We start from the raw sequence: 25,571 nt of genomic DNA, 5'->3' as shown, positions 1-25,571 counted from the left end.
AGCTCTACAGTCCTGCCACATCCAGTCGTGAATGGCAGTGGACAACACTCTGGAGGAAAAGGTTTCACAAGTATCCCCATCCTCAATGTCCCAGAACATCAGTGCAAAAGATAAGGCTCAAGCATTTGCAACAATCTTCAGCCAGAAGTGCCGAAGGTCCCCAGCATCACAGATGCCAGTATTCAGCCAATTCGATTTACTCCATGTGACATCAAAAAATGGTTGAAGGCACTGGATACTGCACAGACTATGGACCCTGACAATATCCCAGCAATAGCACTGAAGACTTGTGCTCTAGAAGTTGCCATGCCCCTAGCCAAGCTGTTCCAGTACAGCTACAGCACTGGCATCTACCTGGCAATATTGAAAATTGCCCAGGTCATCCTGTACACAAAAAGCAGGACAAATCCAACCCAGCCAATTACCGCCCCATTAGTCTACTCTTGATCATCAGTAAAGTGATGGAAGGGGTGAACAACATTGCGGCACTTGCTTAGCAATGACCTGCTTAGGGCCACTCAGCCCCTGACCTCATTACAGCCTTGGTTCAAACATGGTCAAAAAAGCTGAACTCCAGAGGTGAGATGAGTGTAACTGCCCTTGACATCAAGGCAGTTGACTGAGTGTTGCATTAAGGAGCCCTAGTAAAACTGGAGTCAATAGGAATCGGGGGAAAACTCTTCGGTGGTTGGAGTCATACACAGCACAAAGGAAGATGGCTGTGGTTGTTGGAGGTCAATCATCTCAGTTCCAGGACATCACTGCAGAAGTTCCTCACGGTAGTCCCCTAGGCTCAAATATCTTCAGCTAATTCATCAATAACCTTCCCTCCATCATAAGGTCAGAAGTGGGGATGTTCGCGATGATTACACAATGTTCAGCACCATTCACAACTCCTCAGATACTGAAGCAGTCCATGTCCAAATGCAGCAGGAGCTGGGCAATACCCAGGCTTGGGCTGACAAGTGGCAAGTAACTTTCGTGCCACACAAGTGCCAGGCAATGACCATCTCCAACAAGAGGAAATCTAACTATTGTCCCTTGACATTCAATGGCATTACCATTGCTAATTCCCCCGCTATCAACATTCTGGTGGTTAACATTGACCAGAAACTGAGCTGGACTAGCCATTTAAATACTGTGGCTACAAGGGCAGGTCAGAGGCTAAGAATTCTGTAGCAATTAACTCACCTTCTGACACCCCAAAGCCTGTCCATCAGCTACAAGGCACAGGTCAGGAGTGTGTTGGAATACTCTCCACTTGCCAGATGAGTGCAGCTCCAACAACACTCAAGAAGCTTGGCACCATCCAGGTCAAAGCCACTCGCTTGATTGGCACCCCATCCACAAACATTCACTCCCTCCACCACCGAGGTACCACAGTGGTAGCAGTGTGTACTATCTACAAGATGCACTGCAGGAACTCACCAAGGCTCCTTGGGCAGCACCTTCCAAACCCATGACCACCACCATCTAGAAGGGCAAAGACAGTAGATACATAGGAACACCATTGCCTGGAAGATTCCCCCAATCCACTCACCTCCGGACTGGGAAATATTTCACCGTTCCTTCATTGTCGCTGGGTCAAAATCCTGGAACTCTCTCCCTAACAGCAGTGTGGTTGTAGCTACACCACATGAACTGCAGCGGATCAAGAAGGCAACTCACCACCACCTTCTCAAGGGCAATTAGGGATAGGCAATAAATGCTGGCCTAGCCAGTGATGCCCACATCCCATCAATGAATAAATTTAAAAACACTCATGATGTGCATCACACAGTGAACTGCTCCTCTTGTTCATTGATTACATTCTCTGGGATGTCTATTTATAAACTGGTGTGTGAGCTTACATTCGATTGGAAATCTAGGTTATCTGGGAGGAGGTGAATGGGGTAGAACATTGAAAAATGTTTTTTTTTAAATTGCTGCCAATTCCTCAGAAAGGGAAACTGAAAACATTGTAGATGTCTGAACTGGAAGACAATCAGATATATTAAATATCAGGTAGGAAAAGGCTCCAAGCTTTACCACTATCAGTAATTTCATCATTCTGCCAGCAGTGCAATTTGTGATGCCATTCTCAAGGGACATCTGAAACTCACTGTGTTTGGACAGCAGGGGAACTACCAAATGCTGTCCCAAACACTTCCTCCAAGATAAGGTAAATTCCAGGGGGAAGAAAATAACTCCTGCATTGTGGAATGACTGTTCCAATATCGCACACAGCCTACCCCACTACATTTTAAAATTTATTTTCCATTCCTTGTCAATAATCAATATGTAAACAGAATCTTGAGTCTTTGTAATAGTATCTTTTTGAAGTTACAAAAAATAGCAGGATGTTTCTCTTGCCAAAAGAATAAAAACGCTTCAGTTTTGGCAATCAAGTTGTTTGTTAAAAGAACCCCTTTAAGAGTACATTTGGATTGGGAGGAGCTATCAGTGCAGAGTTTGAAACAATTCAAGGCTGCAGTTCCGGTCTACTCTCCAACAGCACATTGCCGCAGCTTGACGAAGAAATTCGCTGCCAGTCCTCTCGCTGTCACTAACCATGCGGGATTACGATGAAATCACCGCTTTTCTCGGAGAATGGGGACCCTACCAGAAAATGATCTTCTTCCTCTTGAGCCTCAGCATCTTTCCCAACGGTTTCTGCGGAATGTCTATTGTTTTTGTCGGGGATGTTCCAGAGCATCGCTGCTCAATTCCCGGGAATCTCAATCTGAGTGAAGCGTGGATGAATCGGACTATCCCTCTGGAGCAAGAGAGAGGCAAACTCCTGTACAGCAAATGTAGACGGTACCGGCTGGATGCGATAGTGAATCTTTCGGAGACATTTCGTGACCCAGATTCTTTCAACATGTCTGAGGTAGAACAGGAGCCCTGTTTGGATGGCTGGGAGTACAGTAAGGATCAGTACATCTCCACCATCGTCAGTGAGGTAAGTGCCGGAAGGGATGCAGTGAATACACCGGCACTAGCCTGAGAATAGGTTATTGTTTTATAATATATTTCGATTTGTAAAACCGAGCCGATGCATTTGAACCCAAACGTGACTTTGCAATTCTTTATCTTGCATGGCCTCGGACCAGACATATTTTAATCTTTTACTCTGGTGTCTTTGGGTTACTCAACATTTGATGCTTGAATTTTAAATCCTGCCTCAGTAGCCTGTGTTTATCCTTCAGGTTGGCATATAAAATCACACAGGATCACAATAGCGTTAAGGAGGTGGACACGTTGAGTTTTAACACAGCGGAAAGGAAACAGCACAATGATACAAAATGGGCTCCCAGCCACCAGAAGGCGATAACATATAGTTGCCGTGACGTCTTTCTTTGTCCCCTGTAGATCAAATTCCCATCTTGTACTAACTAATGATGCACCCCCACACACACACAAAAAATACAGCCAAAATGATTACATGTAACAAAAACAGGAAATGCTGGGGGGAAAAAAACTCTGCAGGTCTGGCAGCATTTGTGGAGGGAGAAAAAAAAAAGAGTTAACGTTTGGAGTCCATGTGACTCCTTCAGAGCTGGACTCTCCACAGATGCTGCTGGACCAGCTGAGTTTTTCCAGCATTTTCTGTTTCGCTTTCAGATTTCCAGCATCCGCAGTACTTTTTCTTTCATCTGAACGCATTTTAAACCGTTTCCTGGCATCAAAATGCGCTCTCAAGTAAAAAAAATGTGTCCATTGAATACAAGATAATAAACATAAGAAACAAAAGTATCTTTGTGAAAGGGAAACCAAACAATTGCAGAGGAATTGCAATAAATGTATACATTGTAGTAGCAGATTTACAGTTAGTTGGGGGCTAGGGTTCCATTTACAATGAAACACATTGTGTGCCGTGGCACGAGACCCCCCCAAACAATAGGGGGGGGGCCTGAAAATGCAGGATGGTGCCAGAGCCTGCCGGAGCACTGCTCCAGTACCTTCAAGCTGACTGGTATGCGATCTGCCAAACTGTTCGTCATTCAAGCGACTGACCTTTGAAAAATGCAGTAAAGCTGCTCATCCAAACATAGGCTGATTTTGCCCTGCATTTGCTGCTGATGGGCCAAGTTTTGAAGAAGGAAAATTTAAAAGGGATAAGCGAGCACCAGGTGCTGTAACGCAGCGGACTCCTGGTGAGGCACTGAGCCCCAGGCGAGGCAGCAGGCCCCAGGTGAGACAACAGAGCCTAGACAAGGTGGATGGGGGCCAGGCGAGGCAGTGGACCCCAGGTGAGGTGAGAGAGAGAGAGAAAATGTGAGGGTGGTGAGGGAGGAGAGAGATTGTAAGGGTAGTGGGGGTAGAGAGAGAGAGAGAGAGAGTTTGAGGGTGATGGGGGAGAGAGAAAGTGTGAGGGTGGTGAGGGAGGAGAGAGAGTGTAAGGGTAGTGGGGGAGAGAGAGAGAGTTTGAGGGTGATGGGGGAGAGAGAAAGTGTGAGGGTGGTGAGGGAGGAGAGAGAGTGTAAGGGTAGTGGGGGAGAGAGAGAGTTTGAGGGTGATGGGGGAGAGAGAAAGTGTGAGGGTGGTTGGGGGACAGGTGTGTGGGTAGTGGGGGGTGGGGTAGAGAATGTGTGAGGCGGTGGGCGGGGGTGTGGGGGGGGGGTGGAGGGAGAGTGTGATAGGAAACCTAAGATCAGAATCACAGCTACATAATTGAAAGATAAATCCTGTTTTTGCAGAGCCTGATAAAAACACAGGATTGACTGTGTGAAACCCTGCCCTGTCAGACATTTTTAATTACCTAAAATCAAGGTCAGTTTTTTGGCAATATGAAGCAACATTGAATCTGTAGTAAAAAACACAAAAAGAATTAGGACGAGGCAAGAAGACAAAAAGAGGCAAAACAGACTGTTTGTCATCTTATTTTAAAAAGCTTGAAGTATTGAATAGTGGGCATTCATCAAAAAGTATGGGTGAGGGAACACCTAAATTATCTGATCACTTGCCGAGTTGTGGGGAAACCACAATGACTGCAAAAGTTGAACACGTGGACTCTGAAGTGACAATGGAACTACAAAATGTTGGTAATTTTGTCAAAGTAAGGGAAGAAACCTACCCCTGAAGACATCGCATTCAGGCTAAAATCTATTTCATTGTATATGGTAGAATATTTCTTACTAAATATACTGAAAAATGTAGGGAATATGGAAAATTTGAGAAAAGAGTATGAGGTTGGAGGCTGAAAGCAACTTAGAGGTTTTCATGAGTCCCATTTTCTGAGGATGAAGAAAAATGAAACGACAGAAATGAGAAATTGATTTTTTCGGAAACCGCTAAAGCAGTCTACTGTTATGTTTGCATATTATTCCCTAAGCATAGTAAAGGAAGACAAACATTCATCAACGGGCACACTAATTGAAGAAACATTGCAAGAGATATTGCTGATCATGAAGCTTCCACAGTTCATACTAATGTTATGTGTAAGTTTGTTCAAAGATGCAAATTATCTGGAAGAATTGATTCTGTTATCGGCTCAGTTTGAAAAGGAATGTTCTTGTTGGAGGGAAGTGCTGTGCTACGTTGTTGCCAGTGTCAAACTGCTGTTTTCTTTGGGATAATATCCAAGAGGACATGATGAGCCGTCATTGTCAAATCGAAAAGGTAATTTTTTAGCCTGCCTTGACCATTTTCTCAAAGAACATTTGAAAAGTTATTAGTATTGTGGCTCAGGGAAGATCAGCTTTTTAAAGCACCAAATCTACGACGAATTCATCACTATAATGGCAGAGCGGCTCAGAAACCAATTCAGTGATGAAGTAAAGGATGCCAAGCACTATTCCATAATAGTCGATTCAACACCAGATGTGAATCATGTAGACCAATTAGCATTACTTTTTAGACATGTGACCAGCGATGATGAAGTTGTAGAGCGATTTCTTTGTTTTGTCCCGCGAAAATCCCACACCTCTGTCTAGAGACAACTGTTTTGGAAATCACTGCAAACTTAGGTTTGGACATCAAAAATTGTCGTGGGCAGAGCTTTCAACTGTGGCAGGGAAATACTCAGGCCTATTGGCAAGACTGAACAATGCAAGTCCCAGCCACTCGTTAAATTTAATCCGCAACGCTGGAGCCAAATCTTGTGAGGGAGCTACTCATTTCTTTGACTTTGTTCAAAACATGTACTCCTTTTATTCGGTTTCCACGCATCAGTAGAGTATAGTTTGCTACAATCGTGCTTGGAGCAGGCAAATGATAAATGATGGACAGTCAAGAGAATTTGTGATACCAGGTGGTCTACTTGTCCAGCTGCTGTTTTGGCTTGAAAATGAGCAATGATGATATAAAGGAAACCTCATTAGACATGGCCGCATCAAATTCAGAAAAACACATGCGAAAACTGAAGCAAAGAAGTTTGAAATGTAGAATATTGCTGTTTTCACTCTTTTGTGGAACCGTTTATTTCAAAGAATTAATGCTGTCAGCAAATCGCTACAACAAGTTGACACAGATTTATTGAATGTTGCACAATTGTTAGCCTCAGTTAAAGGTTTTGTCATGAAAGATTGTAATGATTATAGCCTGGTGGAAACAGCGGCACTAACATTAACAGAAGCAGAAAATATAGGCCCTTCTGATATATCTGATGAGAAACATTACGAAAGCAGCAAGTTATTTTTCGATGAAACTACAGACAATGAAATCAATTTAAAAGAGAAAGAGAAGATCATCGTTGAGTCTCAGATTTATTTGTGACACAATAATGGTGCAATCGCAGAGTAGAGGTGAATCTCTAAAGAACCTGTTGATTTATTTTGCGTGTTTTATGACAGAAGTGTGGACAAAAAAGCTAAAAGCTGCTACAGTGAGAAATTAAGTGAATTCTACCGCGAGGACATAGACACATGTCTTTTTGAAGATGAAGTGAAACATTTCATTCATTTTATCAAAAATGATGAGGTCTGTTCTTCGAGTTCACCAGTTGATTTGTATAGACTTGTATGTGACAGTTTGCAGGCAACCTTTCCAAACGTAGAAACCATTTGGAAAATATTTTCTAATGATACCTGTCACAAATGCTTCTGGTGAACGTTCTTTTTCTGTACTGAAATGAGTTAAAATATTATTTGTAAAATACGATGAGTCAGGAACATTTGACAAGTTTGGCAATATTGACAATTGAAAGTACCTCTTTACAAGATATTAAGATGAAGTAATTTACAATTTTGTAAAGAAAAAGTGAAGGAAAAAAAGCTATCTAAATTGTCGTGCCAATAAGTCATGGAGAAAAAAACATCTTAAAAATCTGTTTCTCTTCCATATTCTCTTGTTGAAATTCTGTTTTTCAAAATGGACAATTGCTGGGCTGATAAAATGGCTGCAGCTGATCACATGTTGGTAGTTCTGGAAGATTCGAAACAGTTCCAATGGACAAAAGGTTAACATATCATCCTCCTGGAGTGTGACTTGTATTGTCTAAACATTCCAGCCAGCTAACAGAAAGGATCTGTAGACAATAAGTCTGCAGCAAACAGCTCTGGACAAAGGCAGCTATTTGGGGCCCATCATCTCCAATGTGGTGGCAATGGCTCTAAACACAATGGGTTTTACCTAGAGCACCTCATTAGCTGAATAGTTTCACCCAAAACTATTCTTTCACATGGCCAAGGTTTGAGCTGTTTGAATTGCTTTAACGATGCAGCTTTTGAATTCCATCTTCAGTCTCTGTTTTAACCTCTGAAGAGAAGCAGGACTCCATGCGATAGCAGCCTGCCTCTCACCATCTCTCTCCAAGACTGGTCTCTAGAAAGAATTCTGTTTTTCTCCTACTAGGTGGACTAATTCCCAGAACACAATAATAACCTGCTGCATCTTCAGCTGCCTCAACCAAGTTCCTAGGACTTCAGAGGAAGTTAACTTTTATTTTTCAAACTAAATGAAAATCTGTGAAATATAGTGAATGGCAGCCTGTGTACCTTGTTGGTTGGAGTATTTGTTCCAGCACAGGCTCAATCCCAATAAATCCTAATTGTGATGGATGAATCTTTGAAAAAAAGAGTTGTTAGGCAATGTTTTTACTAGCTGTACAGATCGTTTGCAACATTTAATTAAAATTATCTAACAAAGGACTTGACCAGTCAGAATGCTTCTATGTGCATAGCCACATAGTTTTCATTTCCTTATATATCATTAAAATCACATATAAAATAAATTGAGCAAATAAGTGCATTTCCAGATTCCTGTGGTACCAGTTTTCTGTAACATTTTGGCCTTGCCGCCTTGGAGCTGCCTATCCTACAGTGATGTCATCGGCTGATTCTTCCATCTTGTTTCTCGTCAGCAAGCTCCCTGTTTGCTCGCCTCTCATTGCAATATTTACCATCTTGCATTCAGACAAGAGGTAAGCTTGGATTTCAACAAGGCAATTATTCATATAGGCATGTTTTTACAAGTGAAGTGAAAGTGACGAAGTGATCAATATGTGTATTTTCCTGGCTTTGGGCTTCGGGCCCCGGGGGTGGGCCCGAAAATGAAGTTGAGCACAGGGCCCCCCTTACTTATATCTGCCACTGAATGGGGCCTTGTGCTTAGCTTCATTTTTGCCCTGCCCACCCATCTGCATCTGGGACCATCCCCGCTCCCTCCAGACACAACCCAAAACTATAGGGCATTGGTTATTTCGCCAGCTGTTTCACGGTCTCATAACTACTTCTGCGCACTATCATATAACCTCAGTTCTCACCACTCAATCGAAAAAACTTAGTGCCTCTAGCGAGATGATACAACTTAACATGTGTATGCAAGTGAGCGCTGCTTTGCTGTCATGCAATCAGTTAGCGCGAGGTACATTAATGGCAGGCGTGTGCAATGCCAAGGTTGTGAGTTCAAGCCAAACCTAGAACAACTTCTGTTGAGCAGCTCATATTGGCAAAAACGTGAGCTTTCGGCTGGCTGTGGAACGGGACGCGGTGCAATCTCGAGCAATAAAATAATTTAATTGGAAGGGACCAATTTCCGTAGATTGAGAATGGATCTGTCCCGGTTACATGTCTCAAGTGTCAACATATATACTGGAAATACTCTGCAGATGAAGCAGCTTCTGTGGAGAGAGAGCTGAAGGCAATGATCCTTCTGATATCGCTGATCCTGTGCTGTGTTTCATCTCGGTATTGACTCTTTAGCTTGTTTCATGTTCAATTTGTTGCCAATTTCTCAGATCGATAAAAGTTGTAGTAATGGTTACTATAATCTAAACCATCTGATGCTTATCGGTAATAGAAGTGTTACGAGCAGGTCAAACATTCAGGATAGAGATTAAAGTCCCTGGTTAAGCTCAATCTTATGAAACAGTTAATTTATACCCAAGCTTTCCTCAAAACTTATTTATTGCCCTTTAAAATGCACCACTATATAAAGTAGGCAATAGAATCCTTGAAGTACATTATAGACGGTGTGGTCGGCGGGGTGGGCGGGTGGGGGGCGGCGGTGGTGGGGTGGTGATCATGTAGTTTCCTGACTAGCGGTCTCTAGGTTAATTTAACCTGTGACTCTCTTTGATCTCTCTCCCCGTCTTTACGCTGCAGTTTTTAAAAGAAAGACTGAAATACAATAATGCTTTGAGACACCCGGTGGTCATGAACAATGACAGACAAAACAGCCAATAAAGTCCAGCCGTGCCAGGTAAGAGTGCCATGGGCTGCTTTGGCATCCCTGATATTTTAGACTGGGGATAAGCTGGCGGGAATCATTCTAATGGGTTCAGACTATTAGCTGGGGAAGAGGGCTATCCAGAAGGTGTCCCTCTGCTCCATGTGTGCAAAGCTGGACCAATAAATCATTCAATTTTAAATCGTTTCTGAGGCATGTTCACACCAATTCAGTTCTGCCTCTTTCATGCTGCATGAAATCGATTGCACAGAATCACATTTGTTTGAAGAGCAACACAGCCTGCTGCAGCAAAAAGGTTATTTTTGAGATGCAATACCGAAATGAATGAACGATTTACGCTGATCACTCACTTTCATCCATGTCCCTGTCACCAAGAAGGTGACAGGTTTAATAAGTTGCCGCTAACCGCATCAAACCACCAGGCTTAGTTACACAGACAAAACCATAAGATGTCAACAGAAAAGTTATACATTCCTTTCTGGTGCAAAAACACAAAGGAAAAAGAGCCCAATCAAGGGTAGAAATTAAGGGTAGTATTAGATCCAAAGAGGAGTCATATCAAGTTGCTAGAAAAATAACAAGCCTGAGGATTGGGAGCAGTTTAGAATTCAGCAAAGGAGGATCGAGATGAATTAAGAGGGGAAAAATAGAGTATGAGAGTAAACTTGCAAGGAACATAAAAGCAGACTGTAGAAGCTTCTATAAGTATGTAAAAAGAAAAAAGGTTAATGAAGACAAATGTAGGTCCCTTATAGTCTAAAACAGGAAAATTCATAATAGAGAACAAGGAAATGGCAGAGCAATCAAACAACTACTTTAGTTCTGTCTCCATGGAGGAAGACACAACTAACTTCCCAGAAATACTAGGGAACCAAGGGTCTCGTGAGAAGGAGGAATTGAAGGAAATTAGCATCAGTTAAAAAAAACTGCGAAAGAAATTAATGGGACTGAAAGCCGATAAATCCCCAGGGCTTGAGAATGTACACCCCAGGGTACTAAAGGAGGTGGTCCTTGTACACCGATCACTGAAAGCAAGCATGCAGGTACAACAAGCAGTTCAGAAGGCAAATGGTATGTTGGCCTTCATTGTGAGAGGATTTGAGTACAGGAGCAAGGATGTCTTACTGCAGCTGTACAGGGCCTAGGTGAGACCACACCTGGAGTATTGTGTGCAGTTTTGGTCCCCTTCCCTAAGAAAGGATATACTTGTCATAGAGGGAGTGCAGTGAAGGTTCACCAGACTGATTCCTGGGATGGCAGGATTGTTGTGTGAGGAGAGATTAGGTCAACTAGGCCTGTATTCATTGGAGTTAAGAAGAATGAGAGGGGATCTCATTGAATGTATAACACTCTGACATGGCTGGACAGACTGAATGCAGGGATGATGTTTCCTTTGGCTGGGCGGCGGGTTGGTCTAGAACAAGGGATCACAGTCTGAGGATACAGAATAATAGAATCATAGAAATGTTACAGTGTAGAAAGAGGCCATTCAGCCTATCATGTCTGCACTAGCCCAAAAAGGGAAAAAAGAAACTAGTCGCTACAGGGTAGGCCATTAGGACTGAGATGAGGAGAAACGTCTTCACTCAGAGGGTGGTGAATCTGTAGAATTCTCTGATACAGAAAGTTGTGGAGGCCAAGTCACTGAATATATTTAAGAAGGAAATAGATTTCTAAACTCTAAAGGCGTCAAGGGGTAAGGGGAGAGAGCAGGAATATGACATTGAGATAGAGGATCAGCCATGATCATATTGAATGATGGAGCAGGCTGAAAGGGCTGAATGAGCTACTCCTGCTCCTATTTTCTATGTTTCTAATCTGAGTGTATGGGGGTGGTGGGGATGGGGTGGGGGTTTTGGTTCTACATTTACTTGATGTAGTCTGATTGTCAATAAATTGCACCCCATATGCTCCTCTCAGCCTTCAGAGGTATTTGCTTGTAAAGGCAATTTAAGATGCAGACTGTGGGAATGCTTGGTGCTTCCTGTGTCTCATATTGCAGTATAATACACCAGTGCTGGCTCTGAAACAGTGGCTGTTAGTTTCTGGGTGAAACTCACTCATCATTTTGGGGCCCCCCTCTCGTTTGGGGGCCGCGTGCCATTGCACGGTGTGTTTCATTGTAAATCCACCTCTGCACAGGGCTGAGCCACCATCTAGCCACTGGGATTTATTCAAGCAGCAATCCAGAAGTATAAAATCTGCTAGATTGTTTAGTGGAAGTCTCTGATGAGTGGAGCATCTTAATGCAGGCATCGAGAGAACAGGGCTAGTGGTACACTTAGATGGCTGACTAGGTGTGCTAAAAGCTGGTGCTATAGGATCGGGAGCTTGGGATGGGGATGCAAGACTGGATCAGATGGCTGCCCCTGAACAGGGGCCTGCGCAGGGGTCTGCAAGACTGGAGTCTTGCTGGTGATAAACACCATGATCCTGGATCAGATATCAGTCCCCCCACATTTGGGGACAGCTCAGGGATCTGCCCCGAAGTCAGTGATTGGGATAGGACTGTGGGACCCATCGTAGGAGTTTGTGTGGTGGTTGATAGGACCATAGCTAGAAGTGGAGCAGATCACAGAGCCATTGCAGAAGGAAAGGACCTTGTGACATTTAGATCTCTTGACTCGATAACTTATGGTACGGAGTTGGGAAGTGATGAAATTTGAGAATATTGCACTAGCCGTCATCAACTAAGGTAATCAAGCAGGCCTGTGCAATCAGCATGGAGTTGACCAGATCACCAACATCAACTGAGATGTGTGTTGGCTGCAGTGTTAGGGGGCCTTGGATTTCTGACTGTATGAGCAGAGCCGATTTTGTGTCTCAATAACCCTGATGTCAGACAGGGAAATCTGCACATCTAAACAGGTCTCTCTGTGTCTATAATCCTCTCTCAGGGAGGCCTTGAGAAACGAAGATGTGAGTTGAATTATGAGGTGGATATGAACAGGACCAAAGATATACTAGGGTCTCCACGTGGTTCATGATGTAGAAACTCATGGTCTAGTTCCCTAACTCCCTTCTTTCCTACCGGGTTTGTATTGGGGTTCTTCAATCTCCTGAGCTCAATGGCAGTATGGTATTCCTGAAGCAGCTTGTCACCTAACATGGCGGAAAATCCAGGGGCAGGATCAGTCTGTATGATAGCCAGGGAATCATGCAGTAGTGGATGAAACTCAATGCACACTGGAGGAGAGCATCCATTAAGGTGTCATGGTGTTCATTGGTAATGATGAAAGCAGCCGTGTAAGAAGTGGCACACTCTTGTGTAACTAAAATGAGTTGTCACTCATGCTTGATAATGTCAACAGAAAATAAGTTGCCAACCACCTCTGGCGGGTCACTCAAAGACTGGGTGCAGATAGTCCGGAGCGCAAGTATGGCAGCTAGCTGTGACCTGGTCAATAGAGGCATCCACGTCAAGCCCATTGAAATGTTGGTGGGTGACAATTTGAGCTGATAACATGATAGATGACCAATATGTAGGTGGAGAGCAGTAATAAGGCCATCCAGAACATCACTGGGAATGATAATGCATTCCCTGGAGGGAGCAAGGGACTCATTGCGACGAACAATGAGCAAACCATCTCATGCAGTGGTAGCAACCCAGAGGTAGCATTTGACACCGCAAATGTTGGTAAGCTTCTTTGAAGGGCTGGTGCCTTACAACAAGTGGGCATGCATGCAGTGAAGGAGGGGACTATCGGACTGGTTAGCTAACCATGCTGGCCACCTGGTGAAAGGGAGTTTCACTGAGCCTGACACAATCATCAACTAGTGATAGGGGGAGGTGGTGGTGTAGTGGTTCTGTCACTAGATTAGTAGTGCAAAGGCCCAGGCTAATGCCCTGGGGGTATAAGTTCAAACCCTAACATGGCAGCTGACAGAGTTTAAATACAATTCATTTAAAAAAAACTGGAATATAAGGCTAGTCTCTGTAATCATGGCCATGAAGCTATCATTGATTGTTAAAAGAAAACTCATCTGGTTCACGAATCCCTTTTAGGGAAGTAAACCTGCCATCCATACCTGGTCCAGCCTACACGTGACTCCAGATCCACAGCAATATAGTTGACTCTTAACTGCCCTCTGAAATGATCTAGCAAAGGCAATCAGTTCAAGGGGACTCAGGGATGGTAACAAATGCTGGCCTTTCCAGCGATGCCCACATCCCATGAAAGAATAAATTTTTTAAAAAGATATCCGGTGGTAACTGAGGGTGTAGCCCCTCTTGCTGTCTATCAGGGGTCATGTGCTGTTCCGTTAAGGCTCCGTCCAGTGGTCCCTTAGTACGGGCAATCTGGGGGTGGTGGGGCTTCCTGACAAGGGTCCTGATGGAGCATGTAGCAGTTAAAAAGCTTTCTGTAATAAAGCTTAGCTGTTTCTTGTTGAAACCTGTCCACTCCGTCGAGTCATTACATTTAATGATGAGGTTAGAATTACTGTGCCTCGCCCTGTTATTGTGAGTACATCAAAATTTAAGGAAAAAAGCTACTCACCAGTCATGCCAACTCTTAGGCAGAATCGATCCATATGATGCGACTGTGGAAGACTGGAGCCAGTATGTAGAGCGCCTCAGATTTTAATTCATAGCCAACAAAATTACCACGGAGGAAAAGCAGAAAGCCATCTTCTTGGGTGTATGTGGCCGTAAAACACACAATCTTATTCGCAAACTGGTGGTCCCGAGCGTGTCTAATTCTAAGTCCTATAATGAATTAGTGGACCTTGTGAAAACGCACTTCCAGCTGAAGCCATTTGTAATAATGCAGCATTTTAAATTTAATTCCAGAGTTAGGGCCCCAGGAGAGTCCTATGTAGCAAACCTCGAGCAGTTAACAGGACACTACGACTTTGGGGACACATTAAATGATATGCCGTGGGACCGATTAGTTTGTGGAGTTGAGGACGATGCCATACAGTGCTGTTTACTCGCTGAGGTCGACATTGACCATAGAAATCTCCCTAACCATGGAAAGTGCTGCAAGATGCTCGCAGGCTTTGTAACACATAGAACATGGCACGGTACATCATTTTGGGCGGGAACCTTACCATTGACCGTGGCGCGGAAACCAGTCCACAGCATCAAGCGCGATGTAATGTCTGCTGTGAGAAACATGAAAAAGCCTAGTAGAAACGCTCCAGCAGCGACTTCAAGATGAAGTTGTTATAGATGTGGTGGTGACTATGGAGTGGACACTTGTAAATTCAAGGAGGCAGAATGTCATTACTGCCATAAGAAAGGTCATGTGGTGAAGCAATGCCGGGCAAAGCTGAAGCAGCCCATAAAACAGCAAACCAACATGATCGAATTAAAGGATAAGCAGAGACTGAAGCTGCCGACACCAATGTTTATTCACTGTATAACATAACAGCTGTGAAAACCGAACCTATCACTGTCACAATCCAAGTTAATGAGAAACCACCAATAATGGAGGTGGATATGGGTGCCTCAACTACAGTAGTGAGAGAACACACTTTCAGGTACCTTAATGAAGGTAGACAGCTAATAAACCTGGAGCGAACGACTGCTATATTAAGGACATACACAAGAGAATCTATTCAGGTAAAGGGCATCACCAAAGTGCCAGTTTCTGACAAGCAACAGACAGCCCAGCTGCCTGTAATAGTTGTGAAAGGAGAAAGACCCAGTCTTTTAGGCTGAGACTGGCTACAGAAGATCAAGCTCGACTAGCCTGAGATATATAACCTCAAATCTAATGGAGTTCCAGAACTGCTAAGAAAATACAACATGGTTTTTCGGGATGAACTCGGGAAGTTAAAAGACATGCAGGCCAAGATACATGTGGAGCCACAGGTGACACCTGGCTTGTTTAAGGTAAGACCTGTGCCTTATACATTAGAAAGAGAATGTTGACGAGGAGCTGTGTCGGGTAGAAAAGCTGGGCATTATCCAACCTGTTCAACTCTCGGAATGGGCTGCGTCCATAGTTCCAGTGGTTAAGCCTGACTGCACCACATGTATCTGCGGAAACTATAAATTGACTGTAAATAAGGCAGCCAAACTAGACAAGTACCCTATCCCATGGATAGATGACTGATATGCCAAACTGGCTGGAGGCAATTCCTAAACGAAATTGGATATGAACCACACTTACCAGCAACTGGAGCTCAATAGCACATCGAAGGAGTATGTAACCATTAATGCACGCAAGGGTCTCTACCAGTACCCTTTGGGGTCTCGTCAGCATGTGCTTTCTTCCAGAGAACAATGGAGAGCCTTTTACAAGGACTTCCATGAGTAATTGTATATCTAGATGATGTCCTCATCACGGGGTTAACTGAGACTGAACACTTAACCAACCTGGCGGAGGTGCTAAGAAGGCTCATGGAAGCTGGTGTATGGTTAAAGAAGGAAAAGTGCACATTTCAGGCACCAGAAGTGACTTATCTTGGCCACAGGGTGGATGCCATGGGACTACACCCAGTAGAAGTCAAAGTTCAGGCAATAAAAGAGGCGCCATCACCATGCAATGCAACAGAACTCAAATCCTTCCTGGGCATGATCAACTACTGTAGCCGCTTCTTGCAAATCTATCAACTGTATTGGCACCATTACACTCGTTACTAAAAAAGAACCGCCATTGGCTTTGGGGGGCACAACTGGAAGAAGCCTTCGTGAAAGCAAAAGAGTTGTTGCATTTGTTGTGTCTATTTGGTACATTATGACCCATCGAAGGAGCTGGTATTAACATGTGATGCCTCTCCCTACGGAGTGGGAGCTGTGTTATCCCATAAAATGGAAAATGGGTCTTAAAGGCCCATTGGCTATGCCTTGAGAATCCCAGCTAGAAAAGGAAGGTTTATCGGTGGTATTCGGGGTGAAGAAATTCCACCAGTACCTGCATGGTCGCCATTTCACTATTGTGCCGGACCATAAGCCATTAATGGGTCTATTCAGCGAGGACAAGGTCATCCTACCAATAGCATCAGCAAGGATACAATGATGGGCTCTGACATTATCTGTGTATGAGTATACTTTTATGTACTGTCCTGCCCTACACATTGCAAATACAGATGCACTCAGTCATCTCCTGTTACCGGACAGTGTTGTGCATACCCCCATTCTGCAGGAATTAGTGCTGTTGTTGAACTTCTTAGATTCTTCGCTTGTGTGCGAAACAAATTAGAAATTGGACAAAGATGCAACATTATTGAAAGTCAGAGACTTTGTCTTAAAAGGATCACCAAACTTGCATATATTTGAAGAATTGAGACCATTCCATGTCAGACAGATGGAATTGAGCTGCCAAATCAGAATTTTGTTGTGGGGGTCAAGAGTGGTGGTCTCACCACAAGGCAGAGAGCGACTCTTGACAGAACTCCATAGTGCCCATCAGGGTATATCAAAATGAAAATACTTATATGAAGCAATGTGTAGTGGCCAGGCATTGATGGAGATATTGAAAACTTGGTCAAGCACTGTCTCAACTGTCAGGAACAACAGAAGTTACCTGTTCCGGCTCCCCTGTGTCCATGGGAGTGGCCTGGTTGACCCTGGGTTCGATAACATATCAATTAAGTAGGGCCATTCTTGGGCACCATGTTCATGTTAATCGTAGATGCACATTCCAAATAGATGGATGTATATGAAGTCGTCGCCAACGTCAAACCCATCTATCAAGAAGCTCCGTCACAGTTTCAGCGTACATGGCCTACCTGAAATTGTCATTTCAGATAATGGCACTGCTTTTACCAGCATAGACAGTAGGAGGGGCTATATCCTCCCTCAATTTCTATTTACAGGGAAACATTTGAACATGCAACAACATATACATATAAACAATTTCAGGTGATTAAGGATCAAGTCTCTGAGGTGCCCACGTTATACGGCTAGAGCAACGTAGCTCTACTAGTGTATGGATCTGAATGGAATCAGATGTATTAAACGCCCCCTTACTACCTCTCATCGAATGGCCTAGCCGAAAGGGCAGTTCAAACTTTTAATCTGGGTATGAAAAAGCTATTGAAGGCACTCCGGAATCTCAACTTTCCTACTTTCTTTTCAGTTATCATATACACCACTTTCAACTATGGGCTCAACATCATCTGAGTTATTGATGAAATGCCACCTACGTACATGGATACACCTGGTATTTCCGAATTTAGAGGGGAAGGTAGAGCATAATCAGAGTAGTCAGGAATTTAACCACAACCTACACAGCAAAGCTCGCACATTCACTGTGGGTGACACGGTATGCGTGTGAAATTTTGGCTTTGGACACTGTTGGATTCCTGGAACCATTGGCTCAGAGACTGGTCCATTATCTTTCCAAGTACAAGTGGGAGATAGAATTATCCGTAAGCACGAAGATCATGTTCATGCCAGAGGGACATTCCAACAACCAACTATTCCGCCTAAGATTAACGTCGAACCGTCAATTCCAGTGGTGACTGATCGACCTAGAATAGACATGCCCAATGTCTCTGTAGAGTTGCCAAACCCTAAACTGCCGATGATGTGTCTCATGCTGCAGTTCCAAATCTTGTTTAGGAACCTCAAGTGGTAGAGCTGCGCTGCTCTAGTCATATAAGGAGAGCACCCCAGTGACTTGATCCTTAATCACCTGAAATTGTATATATGTATATGTTGTTGGATGTTCGGATGTTTCCCTGTAAATAGAAATTGTAAAAAGCTATAGAGGGAGGAAATGTGATAACTGAGGGTATAACCCCCCTACTGGCTATCAGGGATCATGGGACTGAGATTCCGATCAGTGAGCCGTAAGCGTGGGCAATCTGGAGGGGCGGGGCTTCCTGACGAGAGTCCTGATTGAGCATGTAGCACCTAAAAAGCTCTCTGTTATAAAGTTTAGCTGTTCCTTGATGAAACATGTCCACTCTGTTGAGTCATTACATGTACGAAGGAGCAGACTTGGCAAGTGGGGTCCTCACAATCAGCTGCATTGCAGCTTACAAAATCTGATGGAATGTTCACAGATCCAACCAGGTGCCTGACAGAGGCATGGCGGTGACTGAATGTCCTGGTCTGGCCTACATGTGACTCCAGGCCCACAGCAATGTGATTGACTCTTAATTGCCCTCTGAAATGGCACAACAAGGACAGTTAGGGATGGGCAACAAATTCTGGCCTTGCCAGCAATGCCGACATCCCATGAAAGAATAAATTTTAAAAAACAAAAGTATTGACATGGGGACTGGCAGAAAGTTCTCCCCTGCACAATTTCTCAGAGGCCTGCACACAAGGTTCGCTGTCTGTGAGGACACAAGTACAATGCTTGGACTGCACAGTATATGGACTGAAGTGTTTGACAGAAGCTACAATGGGCATAGCTTCAATTTCACAAGGCAACCAGGCGATTTGACAACCGTGCAGTTTGGCAATGAAAGAAACAGCTGGTTTGAGTCTGTTGCCATGGGTAACAAACAGGGTTGATGCAACACCATGCTTCTTAACAACACCGTTTATGACAACCTAGAGCTGATTGTCTGGATGGAGAAGAGTAATGGTTTTAGTGGATGAAAGAGCAGATTGTGCCAATTTAAATCTTTTGTGGAAATTATCTGTCCACTCGATCCTTTCATAGGACCGACAACTGGCAGCATCAGCATCCATGGAGGCTATGTATGAGGCACACTGAGGAAGGATTCTTGAAAGCATCTTACAGGCTCCAATGAAAGATCTGATGCCAGAGTAAGTAGAGAGAATGACCCTGCAGTGGTGGAGAGTAAGTAGAGAGAATGACCCTGCAGTGTGGTCTAGCTTGCAAGGCACCCTGGGACCAAAATCCATCCCAGAATAGTTGTCGTCTTAGGGAAGATGACAGTTTTAGGAGCAGGTAGGCACAGGTCACATCATGACAAAGCATGCAGTACATGCCGTCAGTTGTGTAGAAATTCTTCAGGACTGTTATCACCGCAGTAGAGATCATCTGCAAGTTTGATGACTATGCCCTCTGTTAGAAGATCACCTAGGATACAGCATGTCAATTCCTCAAGGGCAGTTTCAGATTCAAGCATGTCCATGGAGGATGAAGTGTATACACGAACACTTTTTGCAGGATGTGACCACTCCACAGTACTTCATGGAAGATTATACTAATGGAATCTGGTAAAAGGCTTTGGTTAGATCTATTGCAATGATGTGTTTCTGCTGGGCAATCTTATGTAAGGTTGAGTCAACATCTGGCATGAGTGAAGGGTGTGGCTTACTGCCATGCCCAATATCAGCGAATGCTGTGACAAGTTGAAACCCTCCCATTTGACTTTGTCACGATAAATGATGGTTCAAGGTACCCCACAGTGACCCCCGCAACCTTAGGTTGAGAAAAGGTTCCAAGACCTTCAAGGCCATCAAATTTTTAACCTGGAAATGCTGGATCGGAGACTTTTATCATACTCCTGAAGGAATGTGTGGAACTGAGAATATGTGTGCAGAGGCAGGGTGTGATCTTGGGTTCCACAAGAACAGATTTGAAAGCAGCTGATGATAATTATGCATGTGCTGTTTGATAAGTGGCTGTGTCATGTCATCCTGAGATGGCTGAGAATCTTGGTCACTGGGAGTGAAGACATGTCGTATCCGAGCAAAATGCTCATCGCAAGACAGAACTTGCGGTTCAAGGGAGAGGTTCACAATATGAATTTTGTCAATAACACTTGTCAAAATGTGTGGTCGAGGCCAAGTGTTGGGTGGCTTGGTACACTTTGGTCCTGAAGGAAGAGAGGACAGTTCAACCGCAAGCATCGTGAGGTCTGCAAGAGGTAGTGTCATCTCAATAAAATTCCCTGGTTAGTTTGTTGTTAACCTTGAGGAAGTGTGAAGTATGTGGACTCATCTCATTCTGCATGGTCTGAAAAAAGCACAAAATCCGTAAACGTAGACGGTGGAGTCACCCACTAGCATTTGGCCAGTCAAATTGACACATTGTGAACAAGCCACAAGTACTTCAATATCAAAACTGTCCATGACCAGGTCTTTGAAGGCAAGGTTGTGATGGTCTCTGGACAGGGAGAAGTGTATTTCACCAACAACATGTAAATGCCACGAACCATCAGTATGGTGAGCAGACTGAGATGAACTCTTGACTGGGACACCGAGTTTCATAACTATGGAAGCACAGATCATGTTGCCGGTGGCTCCACTGTCAGTGGCTACAGGAATAGCATGGTGCTTGAAGAATGTATTTAAGTAGGGTGCCTGACGGATCTGTACACAGAGTGCAGCTGATTTCAATGAGACATCAGGTTCGTCATCTGCTTCGTCTAAATGAGCATCTGCGACACTATCATTATTATCATCGCCCAAGATAGCAGCTATCTTACAAGCTTTAGCTATATATTGGCAGTCTTGATCTGGCAGAAAATTACAATTGCTGAGAAAATGCTTATCCAGATAGCCCACTTGCTTACATTTTGGGCATGGCACTTGTCACATGTGTGAAGGAGGGAAGTTATGGAATCTGGTCTTGTTAGGTGAGGGTGAAATGATCCGGTGCCTCTGAAAGGAGGAAACAGCAGCACCAAGAGCCTTGGTATCAGCAGACATGTGAATTTCATTTAACAGAGAATCCAAGGCTTGGGAGATCTCTGGCTTGATGTGACCTGAGCTCAGTGCCGTATCTTTGCTTCACCTGGCGTGGTAGGCTAGGGTGAATGAGTTGTTGCCAACATAGAACCACTATGTTCTGCAGTGAGGGTGGCACCTAATCCTCATCAAGAGGTCAACCGTGATGACTGCAAGAGGTTATCCTCAAAGAAGGCCATCAGACATTGATACAGATCCTCATGCCTTTCATTTGATTATAATCTGAAATCAGCCAGGACTAAGAGATGGGCACCTGTGACCTGGAAACCATATTGCAGGCAGGTGGCCTGCCATATCGAAGTGAGTGACAATGCTTTAACTATACAGTTGCGTCGTATAATGGGGCAGTAATTTGTTATCTGCCCTAGTATCAGGACCAATAAGTTTACTTTTTGTTGAGTGGTGAGTCCTAGAAATGTCCATTACCTGAATCCATGAAGAGGGTTATTCTTGGTTCTTTGCTCCCAGATTAAACTGTCAATGAGGAGGGAGGAAAAGTTAGAATCAAGTATCAAAATGTAGTTTAGGTTCTGACGCCAATGATGAAATGAATTGACGATCCTAAGCTTTCCTAAGCACCCCTGCCATAGTTTCCACTGCCACTGTATTGTAATATTGTGGACTAAGTAGAGGTCAATATGCGTATGAGTGCCAAATAATCTCACCAATTTACTTTGCAGATGGATGTGAAAAGGTTCCAACACTGCTACCATGCCAGTAAGCTCTGTTTACCATCAGGTTGGCACAAATACAGGAACACAATACCAACAGTGTTGAGGTGGAAACTGTAGATTAAAGGGTTAACTCTAATGATAGCTACTGAGCATGTGCCTAAGGAGCTATGTCACAGTGGTGTCACTCACTGAGAGAAGATCTGTGAGAACCACCTCAGAGAGTAGCTCTAGCTATGTCTTTATATTCTATAAACTTGTAAATAGTTAGGTTGTAAATAAAGGTATTTTGAACAAAAGACCTGCAGCAAGATCTTTTATAGAGTAAGAAGCCAGTGAATCCCAAGACAAACCCACAATAACAAATGGCGGTGGCAGTGACTACACCCACAGAGGAACAGTAGAAAATGGCGGGAAAAGCCTCAAGTGAAACCCAGCAACAGTGCAGAGCAGCAGCTGAAGGACTCTGAGGCCAACCCAGTAACCACATTAGAGACGACAAAATAACAAGGACAGCCCAGGGACTGCCAAGATAAGCAGTCATGAAGACAACCTCGAATCAGGGTGAGAAATGGCTACTACTTTATCCCTACCAGAATAATTTCAAAATACAGAAGGCCCCAGACAGAACAATGGCAAAATTGGCAAAGATGTTTCACCCAAACTGCAACCCAGTCTTGCAAATAAAAATAACAAAGATCAAGTTAGCACTTTGTTATATGCTGCTGGGAGTATGACAGACAATGTGCTGGACAGACAGGGGGTGAACAAAGAGACATCCTCGATGTCATCGGAGCCTTTGACTCATTCTTCAGTCTTCATAAAATTGTTGTGATAGGGCGAAATATAATCAACACAGTCAAAAAGCAGGGTGAAGGGATCAACTCATTCATCAACAAATTGTACTGCCTAGCTGAAAATTGTGAGTATGGAATACTAAAAGATGACCTGATCGGAAATAGAATAGTCGTTGGCATTTTAGATGAAAATCCCTGACTTCTTACAAACTCAGGAAGATTTAAATTTAAGTAAAGCTGTACAACTGGCCAGACAAGCTGAAGAGCAGAGGCAGAATAAGAGATGTGAGGGAAATTCTCCAAGAACAGCCCGATGAAGTTGTTCAGTTTATGGGTTGTAAAACTGAAAATATAGCAAGCGAGGAAGTGCCCGGAAGTGGTGTTGAGCACCATTTTCCAGTGTCCCCGCTGTCCCTGGGAAGAAGGTCCACAGGCAGGAAGAATGCCCTGCCCGAATTGCACAGTGCTATGGGTGAGGCAAGTTAGGCCATTTTAAAGTGGTCTGCCCTTCCAGGAAACCTGTGTTTACAAGTCAGGAGAAATATGTTAAAGGAACCTCCATTCAAGAAATTCAAGACCTTAACAACCAGGAAATCACCTTCAGCTACGTTTATTAATACACAGGGCCTGTTCTTTGCAGACAGAAAGAACATGTACACACATTGCGCTTGTTTCTGCTAAACAAAATAAGTGACAGCCATTCACTGGTTCAGTTTCCAGGGCAATGTCTTGACCAATCAGAGTCAAACTGCTTGGTTTAAATGGCAAACAAAGCGTGGCAGTTAACTGTCAGCCCCAATCAACTGGTGCATTCGCCATGACAACGCCTCTACCAATCAGAGTCCATTTGCCAACGAATCAGCACTTTCCCCTGACATTGGTATTTTCTTGCGAATTGTCCTGACGAGTGCAAGGCGAAAAGCTTCAACAAAAGTTTCTTCTTTTTCAGCAATATTCAAAATCACCTTCCTAGGAGAAACAAAGGGAAATAGAAGCCAGTATTGGGATGCTGACATTGAAGTAAATGCAATCCTACCAAATTCAAGCTAGACACAGGAGCTGGTGTCTGTTTTACCTGACAGATTTTCATGGCTGAATAAAGTAACTCTGTAATCGGTCTATTCAACTCCAAGGTCTTGGAGGAACCAAGCTAAGTGTTAAAGGTGAGCTTGATACAACACTAAAATACAAATATAGGGAAATTTCTGAAACATTATGCACTATTAAGATTCAAGAATGTTCTTTGTTGAGCCGCAAAGACTGCATAGCTCTGAACCTGCTTATAAAAGTTGAAGTCAATGCACAAACACAAGATAATGAATTTAGAAGAAAATTCTCCACACTCTTCAAAGGCTTAAGTAAACTGAAGATCGTATATCACATTACACTCAAGACAGATGCTAAACCCATTTGCCTATTCACGCCAAGAAAGGTCCCACACCCACTTCTGAGAGGAATCAGGAGTGAGATAGAGGCAATGCTTCAACAAGGGGTCACTTTCTTCAGTCACTAAACCAACCAGGTGGTGCTTTGGTATGGTACCAGTCTCAAAGCCTAATGGTTCCATTCGAATCTCAATTGGTCTAACACACCTCAACAGGGCGGTGGAAAGAGGAATACACCCAATGGCATCGGCAGATGAGAACTTGACCAAACTTGTAAAAAATACAATCTTGACCAAACTTATCATCAGCAGCGGATTCTGGCAGTTTCCCCTGGGTCAGGAGTCAAAACTCTTAACGTCTTTCATTATGCGCCTTGGACAGTACTGTTTTAACCTTCTGCCTTTTGGCATCATGTCCACCCCTGAAATATGCCAAAGGAAAATTGTCAATATACTGCTGGGTATACACAACGTCATATGCCACATGGATGACATCTTGATCCATGGTTCAAAGAAAGAGGAGCACAACAAACGGGTCAGAGATACCTTACTAACGTTGCAAGAGGCTGTCTTGAAAATGAACAAAAAATGTGAGTTTTCTAAGGCTACGATAAAGTTCCTAGGGCATATTATACAAGCACCTGGGATTACCACAGACCCACGGAAAACAAAGGCAATAAAGGAATTTAGAAATAGCAATCTAGGAATATAACAGAGCTACAAAGGTTTATGGACATGGTCAACCATGTAGGTAAATTCCTACCTCGTTTAGCCCAGATAACTAAACCCCTCAGACACCTTGTACAACAGGACCAGGTGTGGTACTAGACTGAGTATCAGCAGCAATCATTTGAACAAATCAAAACAATGCTAGTATCCTCAGAGGTCCTAGCCCACGATGATCCTGAACTTTCCATGATTGTAGTAGCAGATGCATCTGCAATGGTGCTGGGAACAGTGCTATTCCAGGTTCAAAGTGATGGCAAAAAAATACCTGTTTATTATGCATCCAGGTCATTAACTGAGACTGAATAGCGTTATGCTGTCATAGAAAAGAAAGCCCTTACAGCCACTTGGGCATGTGAGAAATTCTCTGATTATGCCCTGGGGGCCTGCAGTTTAAGAATGAGGCCGACCGTAAGCTTTTAGTAACATTGTTAAACATAAAAGAAATCAAAAAGATGTCACCCAGGATTCAGTGATTCAGACTTAGACTCATGTGATATGACCCTACTACAGGGTAGATATCAGACTACGCCACCACACTGTCAAGGATACCCACCACTTACCCAGTACAGGAAGATGATAAAACCTTCATTGAAGATGTTGAAGCCTTCACAGCCTTAACTACAAAATACTTGCCGGCAACAGACCAGAAGGTGCACAAATTTTGTGTAGCCCAAAGGCAAGATGAAGAGTGCATCCAGATTCGGACGTTCTGCCTAGACAGATGGCCACAGTACATTTCAAGCAATCCCGTCTTCAGGCAATATTTTGAACAGCGTCACCACATTAGCATCATAGATGACCTCCTGGTGTAC

General features: G+C 43.7%; 1 protein-coding gene across 1 annotated transcript in view; it reads left to right on the top strand.

The window, feature by feature from the left end:
* Positions 1-2,483: 2,483 nt before the first annotated feature.
* LOC144685949 (organic cation/carnitine transporter 2-like) overlaps positions 2,484-25,571 on the top strand; it is a 141,378-nt gene continuing 118,290 nt past the window's right edge. The window contains exon 1 of the mRNA XM_078551007.1: positions 2,484-2,941. Within this exon, the coding sequence (XP_078407133.1) occupies positions 2,552-2,941 (390 nt within the window). The 5' untranslated portion in view covers positions 2,484-2,551. The remainder of the gene's footprint in view (positions 2,942-25,571) is intronic.

Source organism: Cetorhinus maximus, chromosome 10, assembly GCF_964194155.1.
Source record: "Cetorhinus maximus chromosome 10, sCetMax3.hap1.1, whole genome shotgun sequence".
Lineage (NCBI taxonomy): Eukaryota > Metazoa > Chordata > Chondrichthyes > Lamniformes > Cetorhinidae > Cetorhinus > Cetorhinus maximus.
The sequence above is the reverse complement of the archived record's forward strand: the minus strand, read 5'-3'. Positions and strand labels throughout refer to the sequence as shown.